The sequence below is a fragment of the Pundamilia nyererei genome, unplaced genomic scaffold (genome assembly GCF_000239375.1).
Source record: "Pundamilia nyererei isolate P.nyererei 1_Seehausen unplaced genomic scaffold, PunNye1.0 scaffold00168, whole genome shotgun sequence".
Classification (NCBI taxonomy): Eukaryota; Metazoa; Chordata; class Actinopteri; order Cichliformes; family Cichlidae; genus Pundamilia; species Pundamilia nyererei.
Genome location: NW_005187569.1, coordinates 116,102 through 127,503, shown reverse-complemented (window position 1 = coordinate 127,503; position 11,402 = coordinate 116,102). Strand labels below are relative to the sequence as shown.

General features: G+C 41.1%; 1 protein-coding gene across 1 annotated transcript in view; it reads right to left on the bottom strand.

Moving 5' to 3' along the window:
• Positions 1–5,735: 5,735 nt before the first annotated feature.
• The window catches only part of ogfrl1 (opioid growth factor receptor-like 1), an 8,300-nt gene continuing 2,633 nt past the window's right edge, over positions 5,736–11,402 (bottom strand). Inside the window, exons 2-5 of the mRNA XM_005745859.1 lie at positions 11,032–11,127; positions 9,684–9,750; positions 8,699–8,844; positions 5,736–7,439 (exon numbers count right to left, since the gene is read on the bottom strand). Of these exons, the coding sequence (XP_005745916.1) occupies positions 6,893–7,439; positions 8,699–8,844; positions 9,684–9,750; positions 11,032–11,127 (856 nt within the window). The 3' untranslated portion in view covers positions 5,736–6,892. The remainder of the gene's footprint in view (positions 7,440–8,698; positions 8,845–9,683; positions 9,751–11,031; positions 11,128–11,402) is intronic.

Here is an 11,402-nt window from a genome sequence, read left to right as displayed (position 1 = left end):
AAAACTAGGCACTGATGTTTTGTGATCAAAAGGATATTGATTCCTTAAAGTCCCACATAAACACACTTAGTAGCACAGGGCAAAGCCTAACTGGGGGAAAGGACTAGCAACGATGTGGCAAACAGAGAAAGGAAAATATGTCTACTTGCTAACAGATGAAATAGCTGAAAAAAATCTAAAAGAAAATCAGCTGAGGTACGTAAATGACTGAAGTGAACAAGTATTGCAAGGCCATAGTTTCGTGTGAATTACTATGTATTTGGACTGGACTGAAGTGAATAGGGAGAGAAAAAGTGATAGAAATTGTATGACTATATGTGAAATGTTCAGTCACTAATATTGTTATTGCCAGTTGTTAAGAATATCAAAAATTACAAAAGTAATTTTTATTTGAAGTAGCCAAAAATGCTGAAATACACATCGCCCACAAGCCTGATATTCAGATGAAAAGGAGACTACCTTGTTAGTTACTGTGGGAAGTCTATGTTGTTTAAAATATACAGTATAGCATGACAGGTATTTATTTTTTTATTTTTTTAAGATTTTAAGCTATATGTTAATCTAGCTAATTAGCTAACTATTTAGCAAATTTTGCTGGCTAACTTAACAAAACTTGTTTTGTTTGTAGATAAGTGAAATATATGTTCCATTAGTTTTTTCTGTCACAGGGGCACCAGACTTCCCTGATCCTGGCCACCTCTTCCAACTCATCCCTGAGGACACTGAGTCATTTCCTGGCCAGCCAGGAGGTATAACCTCCCCAGCCAGTTCTGGGTCTGCCCCAGGCCTCCTCCTGGTAGGACTAGTATCAGTGCTCAAAAGACCTCGCCCACGAGTGTCCAACTACGTCATAGTCAGATGCTTGAACCACCTCAACTGGCGCAGTAGCTATACTGCGAGTCCCTCTCAAATGACCATGACCCTGTCTCATGGAGACTCAGGCATCCTTCAAAGGAAACTCATTTTCGCCACTTTCATCTGTGACTTCATTCTTTCGGAAATCTTCAGAGCTCGTGAATGTAGGTAAGGGTAGAAACATAGATTGACTAAATCAATAGCTTTACATTTACACTCACCTTTTCCTCCCCACAAGAGATTAATACTGCCCCAGTCCATCTAACATCTCATACGGAAGAGGATTCTCAGAAAAAAGTCAGAATTCTGGCTTTAATCTCAGAATTCTGACTTTTTCCTCAGAATAATTTTTTCTCAGAATTCTGAGATTAAAGTCTTAGAATTCTGACTTTCTTCTCAGAATTCTGGAAAAGAAGAAAAAAAAAAGACATGCCCACTTGTTTTTTCCAGTGGCCCTAATCCTCTTCCGTACATCTCATGCCCCACTCTGATGATGTTTATGATGATTTGGATCATTAAACAGTCTCTTTAAGATCAGGTCAAAAGCATTTCAATACCCTCATTTTGTTTTTTGTTTGTTTGAGGCACAAACTGATGGCTGGACATTCTACTTCAGGATTTCTAGTCAAGAATTCATGGCACATCAGTTACAGTAAGTTGTACAGGTCCAGAAGTAGCATAGTAGCTTCAGACCATCACACTACCACCACAATGTTTGACTGCTGGTATATGAGCTTTTTATGAAATGCTGTTTATGAAATTTTAAATTCTGTCTCGTCAGTCCACAGAATATTTGGGGATCAGCAGTGGTTTTGTTCTTGGAACTCTTCCATTGATGCCATTTCTGCCCAGTCTTTCCTATTGTTCAATTGTGAACTTTGACCTTAACTGGCTGGCCATTCCTGAGAAGGTTCATCAATGATCCCTGTTTTCTCCACATATGGGTAATGGCTCTCACTGTGGTTGACTGGAGTTCCAAAACCTTGGAAATGGGTTTTAAACCCTCTCCAGACTTCTTCTTCATCCTGGCGTTTTTCCCGCTGGTGCAGGGTCCACGCTTCGGCAAAGGTTTCTCCATTTGGTTCTGTCCAAGGCGTCCTCAGGTAATGTGTTGACGGTCTTAATGTCCTCCTTAATTTTGTCCATCCACTGTTTCTTCGGTCTGCCTCGAGGCCGGCATCCTTCTGGGTCGATCGTCATAGCCATTTTTGCTACAGAGTTCTCATCGCTTCGAATCATGTGTCTATACCACCTCAGGCGGGACTCAAGCATCTTTTCCTTAATTGGGGCTACGCCTAGTCGCTTCCGTATGTCTTTGTTCGTAACACGGTCCCGTCTTGTAATTCCTAGGCTCCATCGGACCATGCGCATCTCCGTGGTGTTTAGGGCCTGTTCATGTGTGGTCAATGCTGGCCAACATGCGCAGCCATACAGGGTTACTGGGCGGACCACCGTTTTGTAGATTTTTTCCTTGAGTCGATCTGGCACTCTTCTGTCGCAAAGGATACCAGTGACCTGTCGCCATTTTAACCAGGCTGCATTTATTTGTGCTTGGACATCGGAGGTGATATTTCCATGGTAGCTGATGACTGAGCCCAAGTAGCGGAACTCTTCTGTCTTCTTCAACTCTTCGTTGTCAATTATGATGGTGCCAACAGTTTGGGGGCCTCCTTCCAGGTATTCGATCTTTTTCGTGTTGAGCCGCATACCATATTCATTGAGCCGGGTCTTCCACAGTTGAGTCGTCGTTTGGGTCTCTTCTCTGTCTTTGCTGGTGAGGATTACGTCATCGGCAAAGAGGAGAGACCATGGATGAGGTAACTGGAGGTTGGCCGTGATGGTGTTCATACATAGAATGAAGAGGAGGGGTGACAGAGCTGATCCTTGGTGGACACCAACACTAACTGGGAAGGGAGGTGATAGTCCAGCAGCGCATCGGGCTGAACTGGTGACGTTGTCGTAGAGGAGCTGTATCCATTTGACATATGCCTCAGGGACACCATGCGATCTTAGGGAGTGCCATATGAGGTCATGGGGGTACCCTGTCGAAAGCCTTATCAAGGTCTAGGAAGGCCATATGTACTGTCTTGTTCATTTCCCTATTCTTCTCCAGCAGGAGGCGGGCGGCGTGTATGGCGTCAGTTGTTCCGCATCCCTTTACGAAACCACATTGGTTGGGGGTGACGTTGACAATTTCCCGAAGATGTGCATCGATGACTTTTTCGAAAATTTTCATCGTGTGACATAGTAGGCAAATAGGACGATAATTTGAGCATTCGGCTACATCCCCTTTGTTCTTCCATATGGGTATGGTAATGCTGGTCGTCCAGGCCTTCGGGACTTCCCCTGTGCTGACAATGTTGTTAAACAGTTCTGTCAGGATGGTCGTTCCTGGTTGCCCGAGAAACTTCCAGACTTTGGTTGTTTCCAGTCATGGTTCTGATATTGATTATTCCAAAACAAAGATGGAGTCGTCTCTTTAGCCCAATCCGTCCATGAGTGGGTAGCCCTTGCTGATTTCCCATGTCGTTCCATCGAGAACGGCAGGCGTCGCCTGCGGGGGACGCCCTAGCATTTCCCAAATTTTGACGTTCCATTGCTATTTGATGCGACAATTTGAAGATTCGATCGACTTGTCGCACCGCCTGACATCGAAGACCATCACCGTTTGTTGGTTATCCAGGAGGCACCGCGAGGAGGTGGTGATTGGATTTTGCCTCCCTCTCCAGGGAGGCCCTCTCCAGACTAAAAGATTTAAATTAATTTGTTTTGTCTCATTTTGAGTTTTTTTTAATCATAGCATGATGTGTTGCTTTTTGAGATCTTCGCTTCACTTCTTCACTTTGTCAAACAGGTTGTTTTGATTGATTTCTTGACTCAAGAAGTCTGGCAGTAGTCAGGCCTGTTTGTGGCTAGTGAAATTGACCTTAACCACAAAGAATTTTCCAAAAAATCTTTAGCCAATATTAAAATTTAATGATCTGAAACATTTTAATGCAGAATAATGGCTAAAAGTACATCAGGAAGGGGGAAAATATTCATTCATAGACAAAATGAGATGACAAATGAAACGAACACTGTTAATCCACAACCCCATTTTTATTAGAGTTACATGTGGCAAAATTCACATTTCAGGGTTTATGTCCACTTATTGTGGCCTGTCAGTTCTGAAAACCCCCCAAAACAAAACTGTGTTCAGCAAGCATAGTGAACATTTATCAATGTAGCAATCACAATTTATTCAAAGAAACAATACAAACAATTTCAAGTGTTATATAGTATTAACTTTTCCTCTATATCAGTTCTTCTAATGTATTCCTGCCCATACTCATATACTCATAGTGTACATGACTATATTGTGGACAATGATGTAGATATCAAAACGCTGTACAAAAAACAGGATGTACAGGAAAGACACTCCATACAGCATCCAGATAAAAATTAAAAATACAAAAGAGGCACTTAAGAATATCACACAGACATACACATACTCACATATGTACATGTGGAGTATACTAGAAATCAGAATACTTGAGCCCATGTTATCATATAATTCACCTGAAAAGTTATTTTTTACAATTATATCAGATACACTTGGCTGGAAAGCAATGTCAAAACCTTGTTAGCTAACATACGCATGGCCGCCTCCTACAGGAAGAACAGCCAACTAAAGAAGTTTTAAACTTCAATCTTTCTTATACTTAACATGGCTTTTAATCTATTGCTACTAGAAGCATACAAATAACTATTAAGATAACACCTATAATTAAAAAACTTAGCTTTTAGTTTAAGTTGACTGGATAGATCAATGCACACTTCCTGATATCTAATATTTGCCTTTTATTGAAAACTAAACATGACCAAGGAAATGCTGGGGGCGATGAGTTGACATTAACCTGAAATAAATTATTCCAGATTTGTTTTTTGTTGTTTTGAGTGGCAAGCAAATTCATCTTAAAAGATTCTGGCAGAAATATCAGCAGCACTGCAAACTTAGCCCTAGAAACATTTGAACTCTCAAAAACATGGGCTAAGCTATGGTTGAAACCTAACAAGGGTGTTTAACTTCTCATTTCAGCAAGTCACATTATTGCAAGGTTAGACAGTATCGTCACTATATCATGACTATGATGCACAGCCTTTTAAAACCTACAGCGCTTTTAACAGGAAGACACAGATTGTCCAAAAAGTGCAACACACACATAGACAGTATCAAAGTCTGACATAGCTTTGAATTAAAATGAAGCCAATCCGGATCTGCCTGAACCCTGCTTTTTACCTAAAGTCCACCAGATGGACTTTAGGATGCAAAAAGGCTTCCAGTGCTATAGAAGCCCGTGGAATTCAATTTTTATTTGGTCTTGACCTTTCTAAACCCCTGTCTGATGAGTTTATGGGCTTAGTTACTGAATAATAAAAAGATTAAGTCTATTGTTGTAAATCTTGGTCATACAATTTTTCCAAATGGAAGATTATTTGTGGTACAAAATGCTCATTAGCTAACAACTTGTCAATCACAAGACCCACCCCTCCTTCTCATATCCATACATTTTGGGTAACACTATGGTAGCTACATCCATCTTTTATACTGTCTATGAGAACACACTGCACACCACCAGTCTGATCACATTAACTTCAATCCATAACTTCCAGTTAAGAATGGAAGAAGGCTTTTAGGTGGCATAACACACTGTGGAGGTGTGGCAGCCAAGCTAGCTCACAGCTGTTTTTCACGTCACTAAAACTCGATATATATAGTATATTATAATATAATGTGATTACAGTAATGCCTACTTTGGAATATGATTTGTATATTTTTATTTATTCATAATTTAACCAGTTTAACCTGTTAGCAGTCGGACGTACCGCCCACGGTACATTGGATGGTTTAGGGGACTAATTGGACTGCTAAGGGGTTAATTATGCCTGTTTGCTAGTACTGATACAAACACCATCTTTAGCTTGTAACTGGTGGAAATTTCCGGTAACATTGGTACTAGCATTTCTACTCTTTGCTGAAGGATTAATAAAATTTTCTGAATTCTTGCCTACAAGACCAGAAAAAAATGAACTGCGACAAACCTATCTGACACACTTTGTATTTTCCCTTCATCTTTTAGACTGAAATACAAAGTGCATTATTTTAATCAGTGTAGTCACTGCCATTGGATAATTGGCTTTAAGCAGCCCTGGGTTGTTTTATAGCAAAATATTTATTGCACAGTTTTAGATTTCACAATTTTCTGCAGAGTTCACAGGTAATAATGTCACCTAAAGCCTTTCTTTTCTTAAGTATTTCTTAAAGATATCAGCTTACCAACACGTTTTATTTTTTGCTATATAGTTCTGTACAATTTTCAGCGGAATTGGCTACCTTTAACATGTAGAGAGTAAAATCGCAGCGCGGATACATAACTGAGCTGTGCCTAAGATTAACAACAAAGTGAAAATTTCAAGTCAGTCAAGTTAAAAAAATCTATAAGTATTGCTGACAAATTAGTCTTCTTTCATATGCTTTTTACATGACATGGAAATAAGACAAATTCTTCCTGATCTCCCTTTTCACATTTGCTGTACAGACCCTGTACAAAAGGAGCTCAATCCAGGGTGTTGTTTGGTGGAGCTCCAGCTCCAGCATTTCAATAATCTCACCATCCCAACACCAGCAAACATTCAGCATTCCAGGCCAAAACTTTAAATAAGGCTTCTGTCAAACTTTCTCTACTAGTTTAGATAATTTTAGGATTCGGCTATCTTAGCTCAGGATACAAACCCCACCAAAAGCACAAACAAACAAAAAATAACCCATCTTTAGATTATAATCCCAAATTCAGTCAAGATAATTCACTTGCAATAAATAAAGTACTGTTTGAGTTTATAGTCAGCCCTTAACCTAAACAGATTCTAATGATGTGTTCATTAACAGCTCAAACATCTGTACCTGCATTTTACTGCCCTGGTTTGCATGTCCTTCAACAAAGCAAGTTTATTTCTTTACAATTTAAGTGGTTCATTTTTCTGCTTTCAAAACTTTTCCCTACAAAGGAATCATCTCATTGAACTCATTCCTCTCTGCTCGAGCTCCCACCATCATCAGCGCTCCTCCCATGTTGGGACCAAGTCCCGTGCAGCCCTTGAGTCCTCCTTCAGCCAGCTCATGGCACATCGTGACATTGTGGGAAGACACAATATTTCCACTACCTGCAGGTGTGAATATGGTGCTCTCCATCCCCCTCCTCTGTTGCTCTGGTGTTGGAGCAGGCGCCCTAATCCCACTACTTCCAGCACCCACGCTACCTCCAGCACCAGCACCACCTCCCCGCTTTTTAGGTGGTGGTCCCCAGAGGAACGCGTGGGCAGGTCTGTAGTGTTGGCGGGCATAGCGGAGCAAGCGTCGGCGGGTGGCTGGCAGGCGGATGGTGTAGACAAAGTATTCCAGGATGCTGTGCTGCATGTTGGACAGGGTGCCGTGGCACAGCGACTCCTCCAGGAAGAAGCGAACCAGCGGGGCCTTAAAGGCCTCATAGCCGAGCTCACCCAGGGACTTCAGGATGCGAGTGATCCGCAGGTAGTTGTGGTGGGACCTTCAATAAACAAGGCGGTTGAGAAAGGGAATTTTGATTGATTAGAATAGTTTGAAATAGCTTTTCTGAAATAGCCATCTAGGACCTCCTCTGGGGACTTATTTGGACACTTATTTTGAAACATAATCAAATTAACTTTAATTTCAACGGTCACTGGACTGCAAGACTGCACGTACCAATCATTTCTGTTTTTTAGAAACTTTATTTCCTCCTGGAAGTTATTCTTGTATCACCATCTTCAGACCCCATTCCTTCAGTGTCTCTTTTATAATGTTTCTGGTGTAACAGCTTTTTTCCTGCACGATTTGCACATCCATACTAGCATCAGATAACCCTGTGTTGGTATAATGTCCTCCCGATAACCATCACCTCTCTGTGGACACGGGCGGTTAAAAGTACCCATTTATTGCTCTACCTATACCACTTATCACATGTATAGGTTAAAAGATGGACAGATCACAAGCCTGTTCCACAGCTGACACACACGTCCCTACACAATCGCACATCGATGGGCAGTTTTATGGAACAACCCAACCACTGTTCATTCTGTGGTCTAGATTGAAGTAAAGGTGATGGCCTTCAATACAACCATGATGTACAGTCTGATGTCTCTGGCAATATAATTATTATTTACTGTTTGGTGTGGCTACTTGGCCCATGAGAAATCTAGAAACCAGATTCAGACATCTTTGTGCATTTTAATGGCAAGAGAATGGAAAGAAAATACACTGTTGTCAGCTTTGTTTTCCATGTGTTTAGAGCTTAACGCAACAATTAGATTCAAATGGTTTAAGGAAGGTTTGTGACTGGAGGAGATTGTGGTAATAAAAGGGAAAGTAATGCTTTCCCTTCTAAAAGGTTCTAGGTACAAGGACAAGCACACGCTTTAATGTAAACTGCAAAGTGCGGCATTCAGGTGGTCCTTTGGCAGGAGGAAACACCGTACCTTATCTCAAGCAATGAAAACATCGAAACGGGATGTGAAACAAAAAAACAACAACAATTGTTCTTTTAAATTGCCCTTTAACCATCTGTTTGTCCATTCAAAACATGCTCTTTCACATTCAGCTGCTGTTAGAGGAGCAATTAAGTTGCAAAGGATTTAGAATGATTGCCTTGCTAAAGGACTGAAAAGCAGCTACTGGCAACTATGTGATAACTTCACACAAATTGTAGCTGCAATTTTATCCCCCCCAAGCTACTGCACAGTGCATTTAAATATATAACGTTCGCAAGTGTGTGTGTGTGTGTGTACTTACTCATTAAGGTGTTGGAAGCGCTCCTGCCAGTTCGGAGCCCGAGCAACATTGCCACTCTTATCCAGCAGCTTGACGCCGTAGAAGTCCAACATGAGGGAATAGGCCGCCAGGAATCTCCGCTTTGCTTCCCGAGTGCTTTGGAATTCCTGATGTGATTCAACACAACAAATCAGAAACAAACAGACAGGTTGTGTACAAAAGCAGCTTTTCTCTTTAGGTGATCAGAAGAAGCAGAAGAGAAAGCTGTATGCAAACACTGGGTAATCGCCCGAAAACGAGTCTGAAATTTCATGAGGGACACATTTCTACCTACTTTTAATGGGAGCATGCACATGCAAACCAGCTGTGTTGTTCAAACAGATGTCTAATTTAGTCAGAGCCAAAGCTGAATGAGTATTTCCCAGAACGGTTGTTTGCTTTGTCACATTTGAGCGACTTATTTAAACGAGAGTGTATCGGCATTCTTAAAATTTCACTCGATTCAAAATTTGCCCTTGTGCTAAATTATTTCGGTAGTGAAATGTAAAGACTCAACCATGGGAAACACTTGTGCGATGAAAAGCCACAACTAAAGCAGTGATGCAAAACATTAGCAAAACTGTGACACTGAGCTGTGTTTTCCCCCTGCACTGAAAGCGCATTATAATGCACCTGAGCTGCCAGCGACACTCCACTAACTGTGAGCAACTCATAGTTCTTTGCAATGAAAGCATCAAAATCGGTTTACAGGTGGAAAGCTTTCAGTGTTATATGTCTGAATATAACCACATTTAAGTAAAAAAACGATCTAATATGCTAATGTAGGAAAGCAGAAGTGAAATCTAACACCAAACAACAGATATTTAGGTAGAAACTATAAAAAGAAGAGGGACCGCAGGAGCACAGCTGGAGATCAAGCACATGTCATCACAGTTTAATGAAGCACAGCATTAATAAAGCGGACCATCACAGACTAGTAGAGACAGAATATGTGTACGAAACTCACTTTGATTTCGTCCTGAGTCAGTTCATGTGCGTAGAAGTTGAGCCCTTGTTCTCTTAATGGGAACAGCCTGGGGTACAGAAATGGAGTAAAAACACTGTAAAAACATACAACACAATAACTACAGAGATGTGATGGTCAAGAAATACATCTGCCTGCCAAATAATGAAGATAATTACTCAGTGTAATTTCTCAGCAGGTGCTACTGTTTGCTCACTGTGCATGGTATGTAAAGGCTGTCCACCTCTTTCTTCTAGGCTAGTAAAGTGACTGCTAAAACCTTCCCACCGAATGTTAACCTGGCAACCCTACCAGAACTATGTGAATCGCTACATTCACTATATCAAACATGTAAAGGTCAGCAGCAAAAAAGGCAGCCTGCACATAGAGCCTGGAAGTTGCTGTGTATGTACATGAAGACCAAAAACACAAGTAAAATAGTACTGAATAGGAGTGTTTGCCTGCTTAACAATGAAGCTAGCATGGATGTGCCAAATAACTGCAGTTCCTTCAATGGCCACATGAGGCTGGCCCCAAAAGCAAGTCGTTCCCCTTTAACACTTGTTGTGCATTGTAACACTTCCATGTTACATATCAAATATGGAAGTCATATCAAGCTAACTACAGCTGTCAAGCTTGATGTGACAATCACCGTTTAAGCCAACGGTCCCCAATCTTTTTTGCGCCACGGACCGGTTTAATATCAAACAACATTTTCACAGTGGTAGTCGCGTTGTGTCGCGGATAAAGGTGTCGCGGACAAATACAACAAAATAAAATGATACGACCAAGACAAAAACTGTGGTATTTTGTAAATATAATAATAAACGCGAATTCACTGTTTAATTGTGTAACTTTATTAGCAGTGTCCTCCTGCTAATAAAATGACTCAACAACATTGAGAGTCACGTGTCTTCTCTGCCCTTTAATGCGCTCTGGTCTCTATGGTAACTCGTAAACATTTCTTTCAAAATAAGACACACAACTACAACACAGGAAAAGACCCAGAGAAACGATAAAAGTTAACAATAAAAACTCCGAAAACCATAAATTTCACACCCGAGCCTCAACTCTCGCGGCTTGGTACCAAACGACTCACGGACTGGTACACTGGTCCATGTCCCAGGGGTTTAAGCCACTAAAATCAGTTCTGAAACCTGACTGGACAGGTTAAACTAAGTGAGCGGTCATTAAAATATTCCTGTTTTTTATTGAACTTTAATCTGTAACAGGATAGAAAAAGGAAGCTTTGACATGTCATGTTACCGTGCCTTCTTGCAGGCTAAGAACAACTTGATGCACAAACACACAAGCTGCATGAATATTAAAACAAATGGAGGAAATGTCTCACCACTGAATATAGGTGTGATTGTGCTCCAGTTTGTCATAGTCGCCTCTCCACTTAGAGAGAATCTCCTCTATGTAGATACCTGAGAAGAAAGAGGAGCTAAATAGCTGCAAAATAGATCTGTATTGCATGTGTGTGCGCTTGTGTGTGTGTGTGTGTGTGTGTGTGTGTACGTGTGTTTAAACAGTGGATCAGTCCACTAATCTGCTGGGCTTTCCCTGTCAAACTTGACCTTTAGCCAAACAAAACTCACTAAGGCCAGCACTAACATCACTTCTCTCCAGTGTTAACAGATCTGCATGGAGAGTGCACTTTTTTCCCTGTGTGTGTGTGTGTGTGTGTGTGTGTGTGTGTGTGTGTGTGTGTGTGTGTGT